Source organism: Anopheles funestus, chromosome 2RL (assembly GCF_943734845.2).
Source record: "Anopheles funestus chromosome 2RL, idAnoFuneDA-416_04, whole genome shotgun sequence".
In the NCBI taxonomy this organism is placed as follows: domain Eukaryota; kingdom Metazoa; phylum Arthropoda; class Insecta; order Diptera; family Culicidae; genus Anopheles; species Anopheles funestus.
In genome coordinates, this window is record NC_064598.1 from 93,550,351 (window position 1) to 93,575,471 (window position 25,121).

At 44.7% G+C, this 25,121-nt stretch overlaps 5 protein-coding genes across 5 annotated transcripts in view; 4 read left to right on the forward strand and 1 right to left on the reverse strand.

Moving 5' to 3' along the window:
- The first annotated feature begins 2,152 nt into the window (after positions 1-2,152).
- LOC125775002 (transcription factor glial cells missing-like) lies at positions 2,153-6,422 on the forward strand. The gene is made up of 3 exons (XM_049445381.1): positions 2,153-4,232; positions 4,336-4,558; positions 4,633-6,422. The coding sequence occupies exons 1-3, from the start codon at positions 3,838-3,840 to the stop codon at positions 5,878-5,880; spliced, it is 1,866 nt and encodes a 621-aa protein (XP_049301338.1). The 5' UTR covers positions 2,153-3,837; the 3' UTR covers positions 5,881-6,422.
- Positions 6,423-17,274: 10,852 nt separating this feature from the next.
- Positions 17,275-20,725, forward strand: LOC125761799 (trifunctional enzyme subunit alpha, mitochondrial). The gene is made up of 4 exons (XM_049423303.1): positions 17,275-17,400; positions 17,489-17,617; positions 18,113-19,733; positions 19,810-20,725. The coding sequence occupies exons 2-4, from the start codon at positions 17,545-17,547 to the stop codon at positions 20,429-20,431; spliced, it is 2,316 nt and encodes a 771-aa protein (XP_049279260.1). The 5' UTR covers positions 17,275-17,400; positions 17,489-17,544; the 3' UTR covers positions 20,432-20,725.
- A 493-nt stretch (positions 20,726-21,218) lies between these two features.
- Positions 21,219-22,576, forward strand: LOC125761818 (uncharacterized). Its single transcript, XM_049423334.1, has one exon. The coding sequence runs from the start codon at positions 21,497-21,499 to the stop codon at positions 22,439-22,441; it is 945 nt and encodes a 314-aa protein (XP_049279291.1). The 5' UTR covers positions 21,219-21,496; the 3' UTR covers positions 22,442-22,576.
- LOC125761812 (isocitrate dehydrogenase [NAD] subunit beta, mitochondrial) lies at positions 22,559-24,831 on the reverse strand. Its single transcript, XM_049423323.1, has 5 exons — positions 24,620-24,831; positions 24,422-24,466; positions 23,754-24,338; positions 23,470-23,679; positions 22,559-23,400 (listed from the first exon to the last, which is right to left on the reverse strand). The coding sequence occupies exons 1-5, from the start codon at positions 24,659-24,661 to the stop codon at positions 23,170-23,172; spliced, it is 1,113 nt and encodes a 370-aa protein (XP_049279280.1). The 5' UTR covers positions 24,662-24,831; the 3' UTR covers positions 22,559-23,169.
- A 48-nt stretch (positions 24,832-24,879) lies between these two features.
- Positions 24,880-25,121, forward strand: part of LOC125761821 (uncharacterized) — a 1,885-nt gene continuing 1,643 nt past the window's right edge. The window contains exon 1 of the mRNA XM_049423337.1: positions 24,880-25,084. Within this exon, the coding sequence (XP_049279294.1) occupies positions 25,005-25,084 (80 nt within the window). The 5' untranslated portion in view covers positions 24,880-25,004. The remainder of the gene's footprint in view (positions 25,085-25,121) is intronic.

Sequence of the window (25,121 nt, forward strand, 5' to 3'; positions counted from 1 at the left end):
CAAAGAAAGGGAGACTGTTTCGGATGAGAAGATGCAGTAAGATGGCTTCCATTAGTTTTAAGTACGAATACCCTTCAAGGTAGTTCTTGTAAAATGTGTATAAACTTCCATTATGTTATTCAAGTCATGTTGTTATTCTTAAACTATAAGCTCTCAACAAGAAGGGAGATAGATCGCACCACACACATATCCGAAAACCTCCAAAAATCGTTCCCTGTTGCAGCAACGATCTCAACGAGCCGTGCACAATGCAAACGAATGCCGAAGACTCCTTTTTAAAGTGCCCGCATCGATGCATTAATTAATAGTTATTAAAATTTCCCTACACGCCTGAAGTACGGAGTAGGTCGTTTATTGCAGTACTCAATCATAAACAATATTTTATTGGCATGCTCGACTCCGGAGCCCTTCAGCCGCTCTTCAGCCCGAGCTGCGGGAGGAAAGAATCTAACAGGAAAGGGAATGCCGTGCGTCGAGCACGAGAACAGTCAACCCGTGTGAAGGATTCTGTTTCATCCCAAAATTAAGCTACGAAAGTTTGGCTACTTGGTATGGAAATCCGGTTGCACCGAAGTGAACTCACGCTGGGTTTTGATAGGGAAATGTTCTCGTGGAATTGGGAGAAGAAGAAAAAACTAGAACACCTGTGGAACTGTTCGGTCCACCTTGGGACCAGTATCTAGGACAAGTGTTTGAGGATATAAAAGGCTTTTCCTGTCTAATATGCATTAAGAGTTGACATTGAAGGCCGGATATGGTGATATCGGAAGGAGCAAAAAAAACCTTTTCCGCTGGCAGATAGGGGTGCTCCTGTTGTAAAGGAATTAAGATTCGTTTTCCCACAATTTCCCAAGGAAAACAAAGTTCCCAAACAGATAAAACAACCAATGGGATCATCATTTGGTCGTTTCACGCGCGAAACCTCCACCACTTAATTGTATTTTATGGAGTAGATTTCCTAATCGGATAAAAATTATCCATCCATTGAGGCGAGGAAGCCACGGCCAAATCCTGCGGCGTTCAATCGAACGAAGCAGGGAAACAGGAACAACCAATTCAGTCCCTTTTGCCCTTCTCGTTTCAAGGCATTTCCGTTTTATGCTGCTATCTTATTTCCTTTTTCGCTCTGTTTTTCAATTGACGAAACCATCGTGTTCCCATCGGTCGACCAAACCGATCACCGGGAATCGACAACGGAGAAATGCAACTGAAACTGCAGTTTCGACCGTACCGGGCAGTTCGTTTTTCCTGCGCACTTTGAAGTTGTTGCATTTGAACAATTTGAACAGAGGCCACCCGGGGTGTGATGGAAAAATCATATTTTTCCTTCCCCCGATGGTTGGACACGATAAGAACAGAAACCGGCAATCACCAGCAGAGTGCAATGTTCCAACGCTCAACACTTTTCCTGGCACAGAAGACAAACGACCTAAAGTAATCCTGGGGCCTAGCTTATCCTGGAAAATGTGTTTGTACGCGTCAGCACCGGCAACGGTTCAATTGGTGCTCATTAAATAAGATTTTTAGTTGCCGATAAGTGCGTACTATCGCCGCCGGTTGTCCCACAAACATTAGGGAACTCACCGGAGCCAAAGAAAAGGGAATGCTGTAGACCATTTGAGGGCTGGGAATTTGTGGTAACTGTTTTTGCGCCACTTTACCCATCCGGTTGAGTTGTTGTTTCTCACCCAAAAAATCTCGACCAGATCGGTTCGAAGTGATAGCAATTAGCTGATGGATGGTGACATTGTAACGATAGGATAGGATTTGTAAGCGATCGTTGCGAATTTTAGCGGAAGCTGAGTCTTTGTTTCATTTCATCCCGTGTTTGAATTGCTCACCTGGATGTTTTGTTGGTGAGCGGAAGAGAATTTAGGTATCATGCACGGGGAAACAATGACCAATGGATAAGATCTTTCAGGCTTTAGACGTTGACTTTTGGACTTTATATTTAAGGATAATTCTATACAAGCTTGGAAATGGATATGAATATCCTCCTTACATGATAGTATTACTCGAAAACTCAAATGATAATGTTAGTGCTTGAAAGAAACATAAATTTATTAAAAATATTCTACTTCTCTGCAATTGTTTGCGATACAAATCAGGTTATGATGAAACATTAATAGTTTGTATTTTATTATAACTGACATTTATTCAATCGATGTAGAACTCCTAATGAACTGGCATTGAAATTGGGTTTCACGTCCACCGGATGAGGCCTAAGATATTGATGTATTAATATAGATTAATTGACATTCCTTCGGGCAGACAAATCATGATCGGCAAATGGGAAATTACCGTAATAGAGCAGTTGATCAGTGTCAACCGGGCTCATTCAACAGTGCGATCCCGACCTAGCCACAAACCATGACATTACAAAGATGCTCAAGAACAGCTCCAGCACCAGCACGAAGGTAGCAAGATTGTAGCAGAACTCGAAACGGAACGGAAGACAGCACAATCATCGGTAAAGGACGGAGAGAAAGAACTGCCACATATTCGACGGCATCGGCCTACATAACTAGTGACAATGGATTGGCTTTAATTTGATTTTGTGCTCGCTCGTACCCGTGCCCAGCGCCCCGTAACGGAACAAATTCTGCTGGTTGACCGCTGATCGGTTTCCAGGACGTGAATGGGACAACAAAGTAAAGGAACTGAGATTGTGACACTAAATTGTGACACCCTAATAGAATAGACAGAAATAAGCTCAAGGTTCCGAGGTCATACGTTGACTTGGTGGTCGTCGAAGCATTGGGATACCGGGCGCTCCCTCACAGATGTGGTCAAAGGTCCGTCTAGCTGCAATTCCAGAACAGGAAATCGTACGTCGATAATTAAAACATAATACAATCTGCCCTAGGTTTTGAGTTGATAGAACTTAACACAGAGCCGACATAATCTTCAAGACTTTATCACGCAACGAAGGAATCGTTTAGGGATTTTCTATCTACTAGTTCTCGCGCTGTTCCAGCCATCTGATTCGTTGAGTTGGTCTGGATGGAAGGCGGAGCTACTCGAGCATAAATGCGTTCAAGTGGAACCTATTCAAAGTCCCTCTAATTGATGGCAAGAGCATGAAGCAGCTTGTGCGGAGAACGGCAGAGAGCCACAGACGGAGTTTTATGCTGCGCAATGTTTTATGCTATTCGGAAAGAGTCCGTTCCGAGGAAAATAGAGAGCCCGAGAGAGTTGTCCAAGCTGGTGAGGGGAATGCTCAGTTATGCTGCGTGCTAAGAGAAGGCTGCCGTGGGTCATAGAGGCTCGCTGAGGACGCAGTCTCCGATCAGTTCGCATTACGCACTCGACCCGCTAGGACACGGGCAAAGGGCCACACAAGTAAAGGCAAATATTGACGCAGTTTGATAATGTTTTTGAGACGTGTGTAGTGTAATTTGTGTGATTCGGAAAATCAACCGTCTGGATGTGTTGTGCTATGCTCAACAAATAGTGAAACCAATGTGAGTTTAAAGTGAGATCGTTTGGATACTTGACGAAGAATTTATTAGACTGCTTGTGGATGAATCGTTTCGTGCGTACAATTGAGCCAATGTGAACAAACAACGGAACAGGAGCAACGTCTGAGAAGAGAAATTAAATTATTGTCCCGAAATTCAATTGAACTTTCGGTTCAAGTTATCCGGGAACTCGGGAAACGAAAATAGCGCAACTTCATTGAGATATCAGCAACCGAGTGGCAGAATGGTGATTGTGTAAGTTGGAAACTACAGCATGTTGTTTGCGTGCCGTGATCGATCAAGCTCAATCGGAGCCGTTTCCGCCCCTGAGTGTCCCACGAGTACGAGAGTCGAGTTGAGCCTGTATATTTGATTAATGGTGTCGAATGTTTTTGATTATCGTTTCGCTAACAGGCAATCGAACGTGATCAACTCGAGCGGTGGCAGTGGACAGCTCGGTATCGACTGGGACATTAACGATCCGAGCGTGCCGATCGTGACCGAGTCGGACTACGATGGATTTAACGAGTGGAGCGATGGCCACTGTCGCCACATCTACCGGGCGACGAGCGAGGAAGCAAAGCGCCATTCGTCCGGCTGGGCGATGCGCAACACCAACAACCACAACGTAAACATCCTGAAGAAGAGTTGTCTCGGTGTGCTGGTATGTTCGGCCGGTTGCATCCTGCCGAACGGGGACAAGATACATCTACGGCCAGCCATCTGCGATAAGGCACGGCGCAAGCAGCAAGGCAAAGCGTGTCCAAACAGGTGAGGATTTTATTGAAGAATTTGATCGTTTCGTGAGGCAGAGTTGGAAGTGATACACATATGCTAATGGTGTCTATGCTAATCCTTACCCAAATCGGGACAGATTGTGCATTGGAGGTATCTTGGAGATATTGCCATGCCGTGGACATTGTGGTTACCCGGTGACTCACTTTTGGCGCCACACACCACATGCAATATTTTTCCAAGCCAAAGGAGTTCACGACCATCCACGTCCGGAAGCGAAGTCATCTGGGGAAACGCGCCGAGTGTTGGGCTTGGGTCGCCGTGAGCGTGTACTGCGGACGGTGCAGTCAAAAATGAATAAAGTAAGTTTAACGCCTTAGAGTCTGTTGAAGTTTGCACAACTTAATGATTTTTATGTATGTTGCCTATCCATTAGATAAACGGCATCAAACAGTCCAGAAAGTCGTCAAAGCAGCTTTACACTATCGCAAAAGCAACTAGCTACAGTTCCATCTCGTCATCTGAAGTTATTAAATCGCCGGAATCTTCCTTCGAAGAGAACAACTACCAGCTGGATTACCTTAACGGATCATCTGTACCGGTGGGTTGTACCTATAGCAATACCCACCATTCTCAGGTGCAACAGCAGACCCAACAACTTCAGCAACAACAGTCACTACAATGTCCACAGAACCCTCCTGTACCGGATTACTCACAAAACTGCTTCTACGATACAAACTTTATCCATCCCGAGGAAATCTTTCAGCTAGACCAACCTCTTCGCCCAGTAAATGGTACTGCGAACAATAAGTACCAGCAACAGCAACATCTTGTTGGATCACCACCCACCAACATGTTCGATCTCGATCTGGGGACGGATGGGAAGACCTCATACAACAGTAAAAGCGATCAGTATTCCCTTTACCGAGGTGGTGAGTTTTCTTCCACCGGTATTGGTCGTTACCTGGACTGCGTCAAGTACGAGAGCAGCACCGATACGGACACAGCCAGCCTTACCAGCAGCGGATGCTCGAGCGTTCTGGATGATATTGCGTACTACGCAAGTCCACAGATCGATTACCAGAACAACAACTCACACACGAATAACAACTCACTTGCGCAACTCGACATGAACAAGATGGGACTGCGTGCGTGCGATGGCATCAATTCGTTCTTTATTAACCAATCAAGTTGCGTGTCACCGACGACTAATGATCGTAAGTCGTCTGACCCGGGCCACCACACGCAGCATCAGCTAGATGCGTATGGGTCCGGAGCACTAAGCTACGAGAATTACAGTGCGTCTTCCTCCCCGAATGCGTCCCAGCTGTACGGTAGCTACGAAACTACCATCGGACAGACATCTTTGGGTCAATCGTTGACTCATTCCTCCACATCACCCGATGGACGGATGGTACCGACGACAGAAATGGTTGGTACGTCCATGTCCTCTTGTGAGCAACAGCAGTGCAGTAACAGTGTACAGGGGACAACGGCAGCAGACAGTGGTTGTTGGTGGAACAATAGCTTCTTCCAGACCACTCTCGGTACCACAGCTTCCAGCAGCTCTGAGGGATGGAATCAAACGTATCATGAGGGCACGGTAGTACCCGTCGGCAGTCAGCATTCGCAGCAGCTAGAACCACAGTTCTACGGAATGGAGCAGTGTGAATATCTCAGTTAGATAGCGAGAAGCGACATCGCGACTCGTTGTAGATAGCGTTGGAATGGTGATCTCTTCTGTTGTCTACCCTGTTGATCAACTTGCTTTTGTTGCACATTCCATACTGATCTATCCATTTTATGTTAGACGTTAAGCTTTTAGCGTTCTTAGTTTTTAGTTTTAAGCAAACAAACAAAACTGATGGAACGCAAAATCAAAGTACCAAGGTAGGAGTTGTGGCATAGGATAATTGTAGCGTGTTTTTTTATACATCACCAGATCTAGTGAAAGGGACATTTTTTTGTCTTTCTCTCCCTTCTTTTTCTCTCGTCAAAAAACACATTAACCACCGCAGCACACAGTCTGATTATTTTTAAATGTACACTTTTACGCGAGAGGAAAGAACGCGATGGTGGAACCAGTGTTTAGGTAGAATGGCTGATTAGTTGTGTAAGGTTTGTTTTGTTAAAACAGTTCTAGTCACTGGAATTTGATTATATTTGTGAAAATAAATAAAAATAATGACATGAAACGTAAACCAAAAATGTATTTCTGCTTGCTTTTGTTTTATTTACTGTTTCATTTATGTTGTTGTTTAGTTGAGGATCTTTTCTTTAATTTTTGTTTTTTATATCTGTTTTACATTTTGTTTAAAAATATTATGACGAAAGACGATCCTCTGTAGGGTTAATATGTATTGTGAGAAGTTTGGTTTCTCTATCACTACTCTAATTCCTTTTTCAACCCATTTAATAATATTCTCCCTTTCTCCGTACATATTTTAAAAATCACTGTCACGTAATGAGCTTTTATTGGACCAATTTAAAACGGTTACAAGCGTTAAACATCAAAACAGTGCCGGGAAAGGCACAAAAAAGAAAACAGGGACAAAAATGCGTGTCATAACGGCCAAGTTTTAATGCCACTTTCCACGGTTGTGTGTTGCAAAAAAAAAAATAAACGATGGAAAAAGGAAAGCAGGAGAAGAGAAATGAAAGTAGAAAATTACACAAAAAACCATCACCCCTAGTGATGCCAAAAAAAAAGGTGTCGCAAAAAAAAGCGGATGAACAAGGGAAGTACAACATTTACAAAAAAAGGCTAACCGTCACAGAAAACCGACAATCGACAACACCTAAAAGGTTGGAAAAACGGCAAACAACTTTCACCATAATCCCACGGCTTTTTTTCAAACGCTCTTCGTATTTCCCGCGAGGTCGAGGGGTTGGTATTTGATTAATTTGATCCGTACGCCCCTGCAATTAAGCTAGCAAAAGTACCGGCAAAACCGGCACCTAAAATGAACCCTGCTAAACAGCTAACATACGTTAAATGAAGTGAACCTCATGTTTGTCGGCTGGGTTTGAGCAGTTCTTCATTATAAGCGTGGTATCGCTCGTTCCCAGCGCATGGGTACAGGTTTCATGGGATTGCACTGAGTTGGGTAATGTCCTGTGAGGACATCGGTGACGCCTTGCGCGTTGATGGGACTCAGAAGAGTTATGGAAAAACGCCCGCAACCGTACGCCATTTGATAGTTTGCTGGTAACACACTGACGCTGATACGGGGCTAAATTGTTTAGAAATTCGAATAACCGAACTTGATGCCTGAAGGGCGATCTCACGACCCGACGACGAGGGTAACAGTAGCCGAACTGGGCTAAACTATGTCATTTATCAAAACAATATTTATATTTCTATTATGATGGGTGCACGACAGGCACGAAAAGCGACAGCTCGATGACCGCAGGGAAGACAAACAGCTCCGACCTCGACACCCTTCCACATCAACCGAGAAAGGGAAAGCCTTTTTCCCGGACACGTTTAGTGTCGGTAATCGAAGCCAAAACGCGTGCATCGATCAGGATTCCTGTGTTTTTTTTTGCACAAATTGTACCTCATTTATCCCTCTTGGGCATATTGAATATGCTCTTTCAAGTGGGATAGAAAAAACTAATTTGAATACAAATCCGTTTTTTTTTTCTTCGTACAATCAATTTTAAACCTTTGTGAATCGTAGTGAGTGTCACTCTTTTCCGGGGGTTGCGTAGTTTAAAAAGTTGCATTAATCACCGATGATTTGCATACATTACCGATTGGCCTTTGAGTAGTCAAGCGTAAGCTTATTGTCACAGCGAAATAGAGCAAAATCGAGCAACAAGAAGCGTTTCGATCGGTTCGATTACAAAGCGCGTGCCTTTTGGAAACTTCATGTTGCCTTCCCGCAGCAGCAAATGAAAATAAAGGCTGACGAAAGGGAGGAGTGTATAGAAAGAAAGAAATAAAACTAACGTTTGGGAACTGTTTGGAGTGCGTGCATAATTAAAAGAGCAAATATATCATCCCCGTGTCAATGCGAGGTTTACATGTGTTATGCAAATTAGGCCTAAAACTGCATCGATCGCACTCGACGAACGTATCGTTCCCATTCTTTCGAAGGGCGTTTTGACCGTTTGCTAAAAATGTGCTAAAATCCGTGCCAAAAAAAATCGGCTTCCCCTGAGGGAACGAGTCACGTGAGAGTAAGTGTTTGTGCAAACGAAGCAACAATTCATGCGTCTGACAGAAATGAGAAATAATTGCTCAATTGCAAGGAAAAGCGAAATCGCTAATGAATATAAGCCGGCTGTTAACGGAAGAACGATCGGTTTCGGTTTGAATATTTTGGAGGGTCAAGTTAAGGAGTCTTTTGTACAGTAGATTATATTGATATTAATGTTTTTTTTGTTGTTTGTTCTGTTTAAATAAATTTTGGTTCCTCATTTACGTGGAGTTACAATCAATTAGTTGGCGATTGTTTTTCCAGGAGTCCTATCATTCGCTGTTCTATTTGCATCATTCTATCAGAAATTGAAACTATAAAAATAAAAATAAAAAAAAAATCTCTTGCTTAAATTTTTTGGTTAAACTATAGTTAAATTTTTACAATATTTTTAATATTTTTATAGGAATATAATTAAAGAATTTTTTCAAAATTGCTGATCAAACATCCAATACTCATTCTTACAATAATTTGTTATTCTTTTCTTCATGAAGCTGTGAGAATTATTCGCTTTGGGTAATTAAAGAAGTCTCAGGAAAAGCGGAGGACTTCTTCCGTGGCACCCTAACGGAGGAACTAACGAAGAATAAAGAGCCACCCAGCGTTCAACAAGCAAACTATCGATTTCAAACGTTTTTGGTAAGCAAAAACATACAGAGCAATAGATTTTCTTTTCTGCACTTAGAAATAAAGCACCCAAGGACCTTTATCTGTAATTCCAAAGCGAGTTCTGCACAAACACGCATAATTCCATCGAACCGTGTAATGGCGCATGATACAATCGCAATAAAACTACAAGAGCCCTCTCTCACTCTCAGCACAATGGGTTTTTAGCGAGACTCCAGAACGGTTGTTGATGTCTCGAGAAAAATGCGTTCCTTTATCGAACCCTACAAGCACCTTGGTTTCCTTGGTGACGGAACCCTCTCTAGTGATTGTTCTTTCTTGAATGGGAAGAAATTGCTCACAGCTCAAAACGGTTCTCCCGGTTTGTTGCTCTCGTGCATCGGATAGGGTCTTAATTTACCCCAAGAAAGTACCAGAGACCTCCTCAAAATAACAATAAAAAGCCGCTTCAAAGTTGCTACTGTATCACATGTCTAACCGGCTGGGCACGGTGAGCCATGCACGGTGGTTGCTAGGGGCGGGTGACTTTCAAGAGGTTATTGTTCTCGCCCTACCGTCCAGAAGATGACGGAGGTCACCATGGTAACCGAGTTTGACACTATCGCTACGAATTATTCACGCACCCGTGGATGCGGTGAATAGTCGCGTGGAAACGGATAGTTTCAATGCGGGGACACGGAATACCGGGGTATGCCAGAAACATGAGCAAAACACAGCGACCTGCAAGAGGACTTTGTAGCGTTATGGTTTATTTCCGCATCCAACACCGGATGCGATGTGTCGTCTCGCAGAAGGAAGATTTTATTGCAGATAATAATTTGTATTCGGAAATGTTACCTACAGAACTTATTCGGACCCTTTCGTTGTGGTTTTTGGGTTGTGTTTAGAAGGGATGTTTTCCTACTTTCCAAAAACGTTTCACTTCCGATGGATAGACTTTGTTGAACGACTGTGAACAGTATGTCCCGGAGACGATAAAATGGTTGTGATGGGTGTAGCTCTCCATAGCAACATCACGTGACGAGTCGTCCTGTCAGAAACAATTGGGTGTTTTGTATGCAAAAAAAAAAGATCATATCAGTCATGAAAATAGTCGTTCCATGTGAAGGAATGTGTTTGTCTGATTTGAAAAATGTTTGGCCACCTGGAAAATTAGGAAACAAACACTTCGCAAAGATACAAGAATCAACATCATAAATCTGTGGTTTATTTTCAGTTTTAAACCCTGTTGTCTCGCATACATCGTGTCGAGATTTGAACCCATAACCGACGCGTTGTGCAGCAGTGCATTAGCGACTAATACTATTTATCCTACTCCGATACATGACTTCCCGGATGCTATAAAAACCCTAACCAAAATACGAAACATATGATAGACATACGGTGATCTTCTATTAAGAATCTTAATATTTTATTTAAAAAATATTCTTTTAAAACAAATCCGAAAAAAACTCTCCTTCAAACATTACTGAAAAACAAAAACAGAATATTTTTCTTCCTACTCGCTCCAGTATGTATGATCTATGTAGTCTTTATGCTTTCACTGACTCGTTTCAAGTGCTTGTATAAAGCTTGTTTAGGCATTTGAAGAGGCACACGCCACCGACCAACCAATCTACCAGCTTATCCCTTGCCGAACCACACGCTAAACGACGGCTGATCCTGACTTGTGACCGTGTTCTGTGTGGTCCCTCCTGGCGTACGATAGGCAAAAGTGTTCAATTAGAAATCATTGTGCTGTCACCAGACTTTGATGGATGAGGTTCGATGGGTTCTTCCGTTTTCGAACAGTCTAACGGTCGGGAGCGTGTGTGCGAAAGTGACGCCTAAGGATGGCAGGAAAGGTTATCCTTCGAGTGGCTTATTAGCTGCCTTTCTTCCGGTACTGTCTATTGTGGGCCAAAGTGTGACTATTTTCCAACTTTAACCACACGTTTGATTCTACTTTTGGATTCCATTATGAGGGTAGGATGTCAATCGATGTTTCGCGAGGACAAACAAAAACCATGTCAAATGCCAAGAGGCAATTGAACACCGGTTTTTTTTTTTGAGCTTGTTGGACAGTGCTGTTCAACGGAATCTTCGCATTTGAATGACTCGAAAGACTCCGCCGAAAGCCACAAAGAATAAACGAAACGATTGGGCCTCACAGCGTGTCAGGGACGATACGGTCATTGTTACAATGACACACATTTCACTGCCCTATGATCAACGGTGTTGTTCCTGCGGCAAAGGATCACTTCCCCCCAAAACGTAGCTGAAACACGCAATAGCTATCGTGAATGAAAAAGCCTTTCAGCTCAATAAAACGAAATGCCTCCAAACGAAAACAAAAAAAGCTCACACAACCAACCAGCTTATAATGGGATGTACTTTAACAAGCTCGACAACAGGAGAAAAACAATTGGGAAAAATAATCGTCTTTCGCCCTCGGGGCGTAACCAAGACGAACAGGAAGAAAGGATTCGTCCCCGCCGCGGCATAATAACTTCATTTTGTCTTGTACCGTGGTAATTTGCGTTGATTGTAGTCCGATCGTTGGGCGAGTCAAAGTAAAAGCAAACATTTAACCGACCCGTTGTTGGTAGATCGCTACTGACACGGGGCAGACCAAGGGAAAGCCTATGTTGCTCGCATTTAAATCGCTTCACGTGCAAAACTGTCGCTTTGCATGTTGAGCGAGGGGCGGGAGACAACTGAAAATGACCGCTAATCGGTTTCGCTGGCAGGTCAGGGATAAAAGAACTTTTTAGGTTTTATTTTTGTAAACACTAAAAATAGGAATGGTTTCATTGTATGTTTTAAGAAGTTTCTTTTATTTTAAATTAAAAATATCCATTAAATATATTCTTAAAAAATCCACAAAAGATCGAAAGATCTTCCTACAGCGTTGGTGCCTTCTCGGTAATCGTTCGACGTGAAAATTGAGTGTTTGTTTTTGCACCGTTTGTAACGCCGTTCGTCACAGCCCACGGAACCATGCACATCCCCGAAGCAGGTCCATTTTCCCCAGTTTGCTCCTGCTTGAGCATACATCCCGCAGCAAGCAATTGCAGCAAAAGGGCAAATCACGCACATTTCTGCCTCGAAGGTGCGTTGAATGTGTCGAAAGGACGCCTCCAAAACGAAACGGAAAGACTTATCGGCGTAGCACGATTCCACGTTTCGGAGGTTCATTTAGTACGCACTCGCGGCCTGTTCTGTTGCGACAGCACTCCATGTTTCCTGCTCCTTCGGTGTTCGATAATTATCAATATCGTTAATGAAAGTGCACCGCCGAATGGTGTGCAATTATGGCCAATTTGTGACGGGCAGTGTGAAGGCATGCGAGAGGAACGCACATCAGGCCGATAGGGAGGATCGATTTCAACAGCACAGGTAGTTGTATAATCTGTGCTTCACTGTACTTGTTTTTTGTTGTTTCGTATTTACTTTGGTTAATTTAAGGAAATTATGATTGATTGGATTTTTAAACGATGCACTGTATGTAGTGTAACCGTGTTGAGTTGTTTGAGCAGTGGCAAAGCTTTTGTTATGTTTGAAAGTTGATAATATGATAATGAAAGGAAACATCTTGAAAGAGTGATAAAGATCTTCATTTTTTTTGACACAAATAAAACAAAAATTATTTTTCGGTTGTGGGACAAAATTATTCTTCAATGAGATTTCGTCATTTTAAAGGGAGTAAATGTTTAGTATTAAACTACTTCTTACACAAAAAAGGTTTGCTCATATAGCTTACGTGATCTTACGATCGCGATTATTAAATGTTGAGATTTTCCCCATCCAGATTGTAAAATTTTCAAGACGAGATTTCTTTTTTGTAGAAATAGTTTTATAACTTTATAGCACCATCGAGTATTAAGTTGCCGTGGAAACTAACCCTTGCTTCAAATTCCGTTTCTAACGCGAATCCTTCGAAATCTCCTACCGAGACAGTGTTATCTTCCGTAAATCACTCTCAGCACGATCGCGAAAGATTCAAACAATGTGTCCCTTTAAGCAAGGAAGAACAGGAACACAATAACGGCCACTCGTGTCCTTTTCGATGGTGAGAAAATTGCTTTAAAAAACTGTATAACTCGCATGCTCCTTGGAACATGTTTGGCACAAGAATAGTTCACGCATATAACAAGTCTGTCAGTAAGTCCGGGTGGAAGTGTACCAAAAAAAAACCTCCCTTCACTCACTGGCACTTGGTGTGAGAACTGTAAAAAGTGCCTCACAACGACGACACCGTTCAACTCTCCACAATTATGCTACATTCTTAGCGTCGTCCTCCGTTCTTCGCTGATTGCGGATAGAAATCAATCAAGATAAAACGCTATAAAAGTCGCTACCGTGTAATTTCCGTGCGTACATCACATTTTTACGCTTCCCATCTCGTACCGGGCTCGCTTAGCCGGGCCATTCGTGTCGGTGAAAAAGATGGAAAAACGGTGAAAAAGGGAGGTGTTTTAGGCGATCGGGTAGTGGTACACAGTGCGTTTCAGATTGGGCGCCCTTCGTGGAAGATGAGGCAATATATGCTTAACGTCTGTTAACACAACGAGTTTGATTGTTTTCTTAGGGAGTAAAATATTTTCACATTCCTTTCAACATTCCTTGAGCCGCACTGTAGCACCCAACCGAAAGGAAAACTTAAACGCAGTAAATGAACCCATCATTATCCTTTTCTTCTCTTCCCTTTATCCTTTCGTGTGCAAATTTTCGATCGAGTTCCCGTTTCGTTCCCGAAGAATTCCTCCCTTGTGTATGAGGTGCCTTCGTATGGCCCACTTTTGTTATGCTACCGTTTCCATCTTCCACCGGAGCGAAGGGCTGTGTCCCTTCGTTTCACACTGTGTTTGCTCACATCCAGATAGAAGGGTGACACTTTCTGCAAACAGCATATTGTTGTTATTCGTTGGCCGATTTGTTACGGACACTTCCCTCGGCCGGGATTTCACTCGAAGACACCCGTTCCAAGGTGTCGATCATTTCGACACACCGGTTCGGTTTTTCCTTGTGTTAAGCGAAAATTGCACCTCGTTCCGCTGTCGGGTGGCCAACACACAGCCAAAAAAAAAGGGTGCGGTTGCATTTGACGAGGTGTTAATTCAATCAACCCCTGCCGGGCGTTAAATAACCATCCAGTGTTGGCAAGCGGTTCCCTTGCGGACCAAAAAGGGGTAAGTTGTTCGAGAAAAGGAAAGCAATGAGCGATCAATGAGCGTTTGAAGTGGCGCAAATTTCGCTGTTCAAAGTATTTCCCTTTCGATGTTTGGATTCGACAGCCGTTAAATGAATATTTCCTGTGTGCATTTTAGTGGCTCTTGATCGGAACCAAACACGCAAAAGCACGTCGCGTCCGGGTAATCCGGTTAGTGGATAATTTTCCGGCAGCTTTATCAGGACGCAAAACACCCCGCAAAGAGCAATCTCAACTCTTCTCAGTGCTGGACCTTGTACCAGATCAAAAAAAAAAGCCAATAAAAACTAGGGTTTTTCAGCATAATAAAACAGTAGGAAATGGAAAGTTTTTTTTTGATAAATTCGCCACAAACAGCTTAAAACGGTTTTGTTGGGTAAAATCAGACAGGATAAAGGATTAAATCTGCCACGCGTGTGGCGTGAAGCAGAATAAATCGATTGAAATTGAAAAACCATTTTCCCACGCACACATGCAGCCAAAGGAAATGAAGTTGTTTTGTGTTTAAAATTGGCAGCCGATAGAGGAAAATACACAATTTTGAGTACATTCACACTGACTGGGATTAGAAGATTGACGGGTTTGATAGGAATTGAGTCACGATCAGTGTATGAAAAACCGGAAAGATTTTTCTTCTATTTTTTTCTTTGGTCATCCAACACCAGACGTGATGATATAGCAAAAGTTAATGATGAAGATCTGGAGAACAGAAACTCATAGTAGCAACAAGGAGTCGCTGCTACTGGTCAAACGTTGAGAAAGTGTCTGGACCAAATGGCTTTTCTCCTGGAAAAGCTGGACCGAAGTAGGACTAGATAGATTATATTGTCCGAAAGTGTTATTGGATGACATGGACACTCCAGAAGAGAAGAGTACTTTATATCTTTCACCACGTCCTCTTCCATTCGAATACTATCTTTCTGATGGAAGATCCTGTTGTGGTTGTCGATCAACACAAAGAAAATATTTCTTCCTCTAGGACTGTTTTTTTCTGAAGTTGACACCTTCATTAAGAGTTCTCATGCGAATGAGTACGTGATCTTTTTATCTGACATGATCAGTAATCAGGAGATCACTGGAGGATGTGGATTCATTAAAGATAGACGTTTTACCAAAGATCACCAACTTTTCCAATGATCCACAGAGGTGATCAAACAGAACCTTTGTTGTGTAAATCTCTCATGGAGGGTCTAAGTCAAGTAATTCCGAAGCCATTACTCTACTCAAAGTTGCTTCTACTCAATCAACGTACAGAACAAAAACATCAAATTAAATTCAAAGTGAACAATCGCTCTTATATGCAGTGCAAGCTTAAAACACAAAATGCTACTATTTGATATAAACGTTTAAAATGTTGCAGCACATCATCTGCTATCGATCTTTTCCACCCAAAAACCTCATCAAATCAATGTTAACATCCTCACCACTGCCGGGCCGTCGCACGAGTCGCCAGAGCAAGACAATGCTGCCTACCACAAGATAATGTAATTATCCTTCCATTTACCGGTGCTTATACAGCCAGAATGTGTGTCTCTTTTCTTCTCCCCGACTGTGGTACATAGCAGCTGAAAGTGTTGTGTTGATCGAGCAACCAACAACCTTTCGGATGAATCGTTTCCCATCGTTCAATCAAAATGTTTCCTTCCTTGGTCAAAAAGGACTTGGGAACGGGGTGTGTTTGTCTGTGCGAGAGACGAAAAGACCCACAAACACACACACGTACACAAAAGGTACAAATGATAGCAAACAACAGCATCAATCGGGAAAGCGGACACTCCCTAAGTTCACTCCCTTGCCAAGGATCATAAATAGGAACATCAAACGCCACTCGATGCTACAGGAGGAAGGATATCATCGGGATACTCGTGGCAAAACCATTGTAATACCAAACATCAACATCAACACGAGAGGGCACGTCGAAGCGAGAGGAAAATCCGGCAAAAGGGATGCACAAGACCAGATAGTCGCGCATCCCTTCCATTGTCTTCTAACGGTGGCTTCCCTTGTTCGCTTCGACTTGTTTGCGTACCTTCGGTTACACAAGTATCGGATGCCACCGTTCTTATGCTCGGAACCGATTCCCCTACTGGCGCACGAGTTTCCTCCCGCCACCGTCAGTGTAGCACCATTTAACGTTCCACCGATAATCTATTAGATCAATATTAATTCAGATATAATGAAATCGGATGCTTGGATCGCTCGGGCGGAAACGAGTGCGTTGCTCGGAAGTACCAATCATTCACACCCCCGCTTGTTGTACCACGGTGACTCCGACCGTGAAACCTGAATGCTGAACGTTCAACGGTAGCCGTTGATTAGGTGTAGTGTTTCTACACTGCGACGCGTGGGTTTAATGTTTTATGCTCTCAATCATTCTGTTCCGGAAGCGTGTCTAGTGGTGGAAAACCAAGAGCCACCCCTGCAAGGGATACAATAAAAAAAAAGAAGGAAACTTGTCGGGAAAGTGCGCGGACCGGGAATTTGCTTCTATTTGTACAGCTTGTCGTCAAGCTTCGATTTGAATTTGTTGCGCAAATATTTGTATTTACTTTGCGCTTCTTTTGGTTTGAATTCGTGTAATCCGTCCGGAGTGCCGTTTGTGCTTTGTGGGTGGAAGAACGATGTGAAAGGAACGCTGTGAAACGAACTTAACAAACTGGAGTGAGAAAGCTTAACCTTTTGATCTAATTATAGATTAATTGTTCTCTGCAAATGAAGGATGGAAAAAAACGGTTTTTAAGAAAGGAGTTCCGGATTCGGATTGTGAATCAAACAGAACACTTGCTATTCTTGTTGGTGACTATTCAATCTTTTTGATGGACAGCTCAGCTTTTGATGGATATACTCAGCGATTAATTAGTAATGGGTGTCTTCATATTATTTTCTTCGGTACGTAAAATAGGTAATGTCCTTAAAAAAGCCGGGAATTATCAGTTTCAACACATGGCAAGATTGCATGCAATTTCCTAACGACAAAAAAACTTATTTGAATTAATGTCAAACTGACAACAACTGATTTTGACAGAACGATACAATCTCCTTCAACCGGGTGTGTATAAGTTCGTGGAATCATCCGGTTAATCGGGAGTTCAGTATAATACACGGCGGCCACCGATACAGATCAGAAGGCAAGAGGTTTTGATTTTATTTATGTTCGTTTTGTGCATAACTTTTTAGAAGAGTAAGTATCGTAAACACTCCTCATCATCCACCAACATCGTGTATGTTTATTAATCTGTTCGTTTTGATGTATCGGCACCGTATTACAGTCTCTGGAAAGGATCGAGAACATACCAAAGGAGAAAGTGCATAGTAAAAAAGGAAGATGGCCAGCGTAAGACTAATCGGTGCGGCTATGCAGCAAAATGTGACCTTTGGACGGGCGCTTCGTTTGAAGGGTAAGGATTACATATTTGTCTCGTATGCCGGTACCGAGACAAATCGCGACAGCGTTTTTCGTTTTATCGGCGGCACAGGAAGATTCGTACTAATCGCGGTGGATTGTTACACGTTGGACTTTGACCGACACTTGCGTACGGCACGGGGTACGGCGCTGGTCGAGCGTGTGAGAAGCGGTGCATAAACATGACTCGTTGCTTCCCTATACACACACCTAGCCACACGTATCACGGGTTTACGGACCACAGTGGTTGGTTGTGTTGGTTACGACTGTGCCGTCTGTACATTTTTACAGCTGATAAGTTGGCTCCCGAGAAGCTTTGAAAATCGTTATGAAATCAGCTGCATTTCAAAACAATCTAACCTGTGCTAGCGATCTTGCTGATACCCGGCAATTAGGCATAGTTCGGAATATATTGCAACAGTTAGCAACATCGTCACGGAATACGGAAGTGCATGATTATAAGATTTCTGTCTTTCCGGTTACTTCACAGCACTACAGTCGCAGATGCATATGCGCTGTTTGTCCACGGCAGCCCCAGCCGGCAAGCACATGAAGACACGTATCGTGGACAACGTGATGGTGATCACGATGGATTCGCCCGGTGTCAAGGTAAACTCTCTTAATGCCGAGGTGCAGTCCGAATTTGATGCCGTCCTGCGCGAGGTCGAAACAAACCCGTCCGTCAGCTCGGCCGTGCTGATCTCGGCTAAACCGGGATGTTTCGTAGCCGGGGCCGATATTAGCATGCTCGAGCAGTGCAAAACGGTCGAATCGGCAACCAAGATTTCGCACGAAGGTCAAATCCAGTTCGGCAAGCTGGAGAAATCTCGCAAACCTGTAGTGGCCGCCATCAATGGTGTTTGTTTGGGTGGTGGACTGGAGCTGGCACTCGCATGCCACTACCGAGTGGCGCTAAAGGACAAGAAAACGGTCCTCGGTTTACCGGAAGTGATGTTGGGACTGTTGCCCGGTGCCGGTGGCACCCAGCGACTGCCGAAGCTTACTTCCATCCCGACAGCGCTAGATTTGGCCCTTACCGGCAAATCGGTTAAGGCAGACAAGGCCAAGAAGCTGGGCATTGTAGATCTGCTAGTGAACCCGCTCGGTCCCGGACTGAAACCGGCGGATCAAAACACACTCGAGTACCTGGAACAGGTTGCGATTCAGGTCGCAAAAGATCTTGCCTCGGAAAAGCTGAAGGTAAACCGGCAAAAGACCGGCCTCGTAGCGAAAGTGACCGAATTTGCGTTCGGCATCGAATGGGTAAAGAACAAAGTGTTCGAAAAGGCACGCGAACAGGTGATGAAACTTTCCGGTGGCCTCTATCCGGCCCCATTGAAGATTCTGGACGTCATTCGCGTCGGTGTAGATAAGGGTGCGGACGCAGGCTACGAGGCAGAAAGGAAAGGATTCGGCGAACTTTCGCAGACCACACAATCGAAGGGTCTGATTGGACTGTTCCGCGGTCAAACCGAATGTAAAAAGAATCGTTTCGGCAAGCCATCGAATCCACCGAAAACGATCGGTGTTTTGGGAGCCGGTCTGATGGGTGCCGGCATTGTGCAGGTTAGCATCGACAAAGGTTATCAGGTGATAATGAAAGACACTACCGAGGCGGGGTTGGGGCGTGGTGTGGGACAGGTCCAGACCGGTCTGCAGGGTGCAATCAAGCGCAAGCGCATCAGTGCGATCGAGCGCGATCAGATACTGTCGAATCTTACCTCCACTCTGAGCTACGAACCGTTCCGTAAGACTGATATCGTGATTGAGGCCGTGTTTGAGAACATCGACATTAAGCATCGTGTAATCAAGGAGCTGGAACAGGTGGTGCCGAAACATTGCATCATCGCCACGAACACATCCGCTATTCCGATCACGAAAATTGCTGCCGGCAGTTCTCGGCCAGAGAACGTGGTCGGCATGCACTATTTCTCCCCCGTTGACAAGATGCAACTGCTGGAGATTATTACGCACCCGGGCACGTCGAAGGAAACGGCTGCAGCCGCCGTTGAGGTGGGTTTGCGGCAGGGCAAGGTAGTCATCACTGTTGGGGATGGACCCGGCTTTTACACGACTCGCATCCTCTCGACCATGTTGTCGGAGGCAATCAGGTACGGGATGTCGCGATTCTGGAGAAATTAGTGACAATGCATTAACATTATTTTGTTGCCTTCTTTTCGTTAACAGACTGCTGCAGGAGGGTGTTGATCCGAAGGATCTAGACAAGATGACCAAATCGTTCGGTTTCCCGGTCGGTGCAGCCACACTGGCGGATGAAGTCGGTATCGATGTAGGTGCGCATATCGCCGTCGATCTGGCGAAGGCTTTCGGTGATCGGTTCTCCGGTGGCAACCTTGGCGTTATGGAGGATCTGGTGAAGGCCGGCTTTATGGGACGCAAATCTGGTAAGGGTGTGTTCGTGTACTCGGGCGGTCGTAGCAAGAACCGCGAGGTGAACCAGGACGCGCTGGCGATCATGAAGCAGAAGTACGCACTGCAGTCCCGTGGTGCTAACAGCGTGGAGGACATGCAGTTGCGCATGGTGTCGCGCTTCGTGAATGAAGCTGTGCTGTGTCTGGAGGAGAAAATCCTTGACAGTCCGCTGGAGGGTGATGTCGGTGCCGTGTTCGGTTTGGGCTTCCCACCATTCACCGGTGGTCCATTCCGCTGGGTTGATCAGTACGGTGCGGAACGGCTCGTGAGCAAGATGCGCTCGTACGCCGACCTGTACGGTGCACCGTTCGTGCCGGCCCAAACACTGCTCGACATGGCCAAGGACTCGAGCAAGAAGTTTTACCCGAGCAAATAGGACAATCGCGGCAGGTGCCGTCACACTAGCAGTTAAGCGTTATATCGTGCATCAGCAATGATCAACATCATCAATCACCTATATTCGTGTATTTGGACCTTTAGCACTTAAGTACCTAGGAATGAAAGCGTTATTTTTCGTATAAACTCTAGTGTTCCAATTTTTCTGGATCGCTGGATCGTGTTAATTACGTCCCGGGCTCGACGCTGATTATTATCACACATGTCTCCTGTTTAGTGTAAAACAATACTTAGTAGGTAGAGCTCTTTATTTTGTTTGGTTTGCTTTCTGTTAAGGTGCCTGGCAACGAGAGCTGACAAAAAGGTGAAAAATTTGTCAAAACGGAGCTTTTGTCACTTTGTTGAGCTTTTGACAAAATTTTATTTTGTAGAAAATCCACGAAAAAGGTTGACAAGAATGGTGACAAAAAGTTGACAAAAATTTGACGTTCGCTCAAAACGTAAACAAGCGCGCTTTAAAGAATTGCAGACCATTGCGGTGTTCTCTTTTGTTAAATTAACTGTATTTCATCCCTGCAAGGACACAGACCATCTTAATCAATTAATTTGTAGCCAAAATCACTGTAAAACTGCTTACATCGCGTTGAACATTCGTGTACGTTGAAGATGATGAAGATTTTGTCAATCATGGGTTGCTATGTTTTGTCAAAGTGTACAAATGTGTGCACGGCCACGGGAAAAACTATTTTTCGCAGTTGACAAGCTGTTTTTGTCACTTGAAAAATTTGTCACCTTTTTGTCAGCGCTCGTTGCCCAGCGCCTTTATAACTGCATTTTTTTTAAATAAAACCTATTATTTACAACAAATGGAAATCAATGCCTTTCTATTGCACGAGGGACTCGAGGCTTTCCATTGCGTTACCAACGTTAGGTAGGTCGTTGCTAACGTTAGCGACTCAAAAAAGCTCGTCGATTCGTTGTTTCTTTACGTAAAACCATCATAGCAACCATATTATTGGGAACATCAAATCATTCCAGTCTAGTGCGTGGAACGAAACCTCGCTCCGTAAAAACAAAAAACAGAACGCGTAGAAATAGTGCCAATATGACGATTCATTGCCAGAAGAAGAGTACCGCTTCGAAGCCAGCTGAAAATTCCTTTCTTTACACGCCTTGCCACTGTCCGGTCGGGAAGTTACTGGATCAGCAGCAGCACATACGGTGTGAAAAACCTCGCATGCCCACCGTCCGAAGGGTATCGAGAAGAATACAATATTTGGCCAAACCGCGGTTGCCTCGCGGTAGGTACGAACCACGTGCTGTGATTCGTAGCACCAAGCAAACGGAAGTGTGTCGCACGTACAAGGAACCATACGCCTCGAAGCGCATACAGCAACTTGCTTTACCGCACGTGCGAAAGTTAGTTGCGGCTCAACAGGAATATCGTCGTTTTATTGCACGTCGCCAGCAGGACCATCTTGAGAAGCGTATCAAGAAGAGCATCTTTACCGTGTACAGTCGATTGGCGAATGTTCAACTGCCGGAAGTAGATAAATTCAAGGGCATGACTCAGGAGGAGTGGCAAAAGCATCAGGATTGGCTCGTGCGTAACGCACAAGCAAAGCAAGCGCCCGTTGCGGATCCACCGAAACGTGAGCGTAAACCATTGGCGGCTTTGATCAATCGTATTGAAAGCCTGTCGGAACCACGATTCGCTCGGAAGAAATTTACCGGACCGGAAAAGGTAGGACCCGCGGCTAAACCGGCCGCTTTGAAAGCGATGGCTTCCGAGCATGTAGCCAAACTAGCCGAACCGCTTGAGCGTCGTCGACGTGCCAAAGGGTTGGTGGTGGAGGACACACGACTGCCGGAAAATGTATTAAAAGCCGTTGCGTCTAGCCGTGTGGCAGAGCTTGCTGTTGCGAAGTCCTACCGGAACGTAAACAACGAGTACCGTGATAAACCGTTTACGGTCGAACCGAACGCATTGAAGGCGAAGCCGTCCGATCGCATCCTGGAGCTGGCCAAACCGAAGAAGACGAAAAAGTAAACGAATTTTTGTTAGGCACATCTGAATTTCAAGAACTATGAATTCTCATTATGACAAATTAGCTAAATTATGCATTGCGAAGTGGCGGACAAATAGGATTGTTAAACAAAACGAATGTTGCTTTACCAACCGGTACACTCTCGTGTTTAATTTATTATTATTCGATGACTCGTCATTTTCACTAGAAACATACAACGGTCGCTTCGGCTATCCTTAGGTTGCCTTCTCGTCGGGTTAAAGAGAGGTTTGTGTCTAAATTTCGTTAATACTCTCGACTTTGCCGAACAGCGCTCGATGGCATTCTAGACTGATCGTCGATCAATGAGGGAGCGTCCTTTTACGGTGCTTTACTAGCGCAGCTGCTGCTTCCCTACTTTGGTAGGTTCAATAAATATGGCTAACCATTGTTTTACAAACAACTTTCCACTAGGTACACTCTATCAGCGACATTTGCATTCATTTTGTAATGAGGGCGGTGAAGAAATCGGAGTAAAAACAGAGGGAAAAATAAGTTAAAGCGGGAGCGGGCGAAAAGATACTGAAAAGATAGATGGCAGAAAAGTACGATCGTGTTTCCGCAGGAACTCAGCAGAGAATGGTGCTTTCAGGGTTGGAGATATAGATCAATTCGTTCTGGTGGCTCCGTCATATCATAACTCCTAACTGAGGCCGGTTGTTCGAGGGTATAAATTGGATGCGGGAACTTTCTTTAGGCGCGATGGCACACCTTATCGCAGATTGTGAATAACAGCCTGGGTGAACTCGTTGGTCGTGTTCTGACCGCCGAGATCCTTGGTGCGAACCTTACCAGCGCGCAGCACGTTCTGCACCGCCTGGAAAATCATTTGGCTGTATGGCAGCAAATTGACGTGGCGCAACATCTTGGATGAGCAGAGAAGCATTGCCGTTGGGTTGGCAATATTCTTACCAACACCCTCAGCGAACGTGTGTCGTGCACCCTAGGGATTTAAGAAGCAAGAACACGTGGTAAGTGTGGTATCGTTTCATCGCATGCATTCAGTACTTACCGGCTCAAAGACGGCATGCTCGGCGGAATACGAAGCACCAGCAACAACACCCGCGCCACCGACCAATCCGGACGCAATGTTATCGATAATGTTACCGTACAGGTTCGGGGCAACCATCACATCGAACTGATTTGGATTGCTGACCAGCTGCATCGTCGTGTTGTCGACGATCATCTTCTCGAACTGAATTCTGGGATAAAGTTTGCCGATCTGAAAGAAACGAACGATCCAGTGCTATTGTGTGCCAATTGATCGCCCACATCACACACGTCGGGTGGCCTTACCTGTTCGCATTTTCTCATGAACAAACCGTCACCCAGCTTCATGATGTTGGCCTTGTGGACGCAGGTGACCTTCTTGCGGTTATGCTTGGTCGCATAGTCAAAGGCAAACTTGGCAATGCGAGCCGACTTCTGAGCGGTAATGACCTTCAGGCATTCAATCACTCCAGGCACGGCTTCGTGCTCCAGCGCCGAATACTCACCCTCCGTCTGCTCACGAATGACGACCGCATCGATGCCCTTGTGGCGCGTATGCACGCCCTCCAGACTCACAACGTGCACGACGTTCGCATACAGATCGAGTTCATTACGCAGCTTCATGTTGAGCGTTTCCAGTTCGCCGGTACGGCTGAAGTCTGGCGTCGCCAGGATACCCTTCAGACATACCTTGTTCTTGTTAATCGACCGCACGACATCCTCTAGCGGTGCACTCAAGGTCGGGTTCACCTCCGACAGGAAGAACGCCTCGAAATCAACCGGTACGTCGGCTGCCTTGAACACTTCCTGCACCGAGTACACCAGCTCCGGGCCAACGCCATCGCCGGGAATCAGAGTGCAAGTAATACGTCCTTCATTTTTTCCCTGACGCTGGAAAACGTGTGAATCGCGATGATGAATTTGACCGCGATACCAAACAAATCATTGCAGGCCATATCCTTTCCGTTACTTACCGGGTTTTGGGCTACGGTCGTCGAATGGATGCCACGGCATGATGCCTACAAACGGGAGGAAATATAAATATACTATTCGTCTGCCGAGTCTTGTCTAAGCTTGTCCCGAAAATCAGAACACAGCCAGTCACGGGTGTTACATAAACAGTGAACAACACAAATTAAATGTCCTCGAAACGGGGTCGTTTCGCGACTCACCTGCACCAACGTTCTGGCCACATTTCGAGCAATGAACGACATTTTGCTACCGCGGGGCGATACTCCAAAGGGATGGCTTAGGGCCTAGCAGAGCCACGAAAAATTTCAGCTGACGAGGAAAATACAGCACGGTCCTTATTTTTCGCGGCGCGCAGAACGAACAAAAAAGACGAGCAAAACTGCGTGAAAATCAGTCTGTCAAGAGCGCTGACAATTCCGGTACTGACAGCAAACCAAATGCTGTCAGTTCGGCGCGATTAGCTGTCAATGCGTGCTTGTTATTGTTTACATGCCATGCGGGATTTTCTTCTGCATGTTGTGCTAATAGAATTTAAGGGCTTAAAAGCTAGCTAATTGTGTTCCATTGTTCTTGTGTCTGTCCAACATGAATAGTCTTCTGTGCGAATTTGTGCGCCAGTTGCCCGCCGACAATAAATTTCAAGCTGTCCTTAAGATAGCGTATTGGTAAGTAAGCACATGTCTTTATTCAACGGGCGTTGAA

Coding starts and splice junctions, on each gene's coding strand:
- LOC125775002 (XM_049445381.1), top strand. CDS start 3,838: ATGGTGTCGAATGTTTTTGATTATCGTTTCGCTAACAGGCAATCGAAC. Junction 4,233..4,335: donor GGCAAAGCGTGTCCAAACAG/GTGAGGATTTTA, acceptor AAATCGGGACAG/ATTGTGCATTGGAGGTATCT. Junction 4,559..4,632: donor TGCAGTCAAAAATGAATAAA/GTAAGTTTAACG, acceptor CCTATCCATTAG/ATAAACGGCATCAAACAGTC.
- LOC125761799 (XM_049423303.1), top strand. CDS start 17,545: ATGGCCAGCGTAAGACTAATCGGTGCGGCTATGCAGCAAAATGTGACC. Junction 17,618..18,112: donor ACGGGCGCTTCGTTTGAAGG/GTAAGGATTACA, acceptor GTTACTTCACAG/CACTACAGTCGCAGATGCAT. Junction 19,734..19,809: donor ATGTTGTCGGAGGCAATCAG/GTACGGGATGTC, acceptor TTTCGTTAACAG/ACTGCTGCAGGAGGGTGTTG.
- LOC125761818 (XM_049423334.1), top strand. CDS start 21,497: ATGACGATTCATTGCCAGAAGAAGAGTACCGCTTCGAAGCCAGCTGAA.
- LOC125761812 (XM_049423323.1), bottom strand. CDS start 24,661: ATGTCGTTCATTGCTCGAAATGTGGCCAGAACGTTGGTGCAG. Junction 24,467..24,619: donor TGGCCAGAACGTTGGTGCAG/GTGAGTCGCGAA, acceptor TCCCGTTTGTAG/GCATCATGCCGTGGCATCCA. Junction 23,401..23,469: donor AGCATGCCGTCTTTGAGCCG/GTAAGTACTGAA, acceptor TTAAATCCCTAG/GGTGCACGACACACGTTCGC.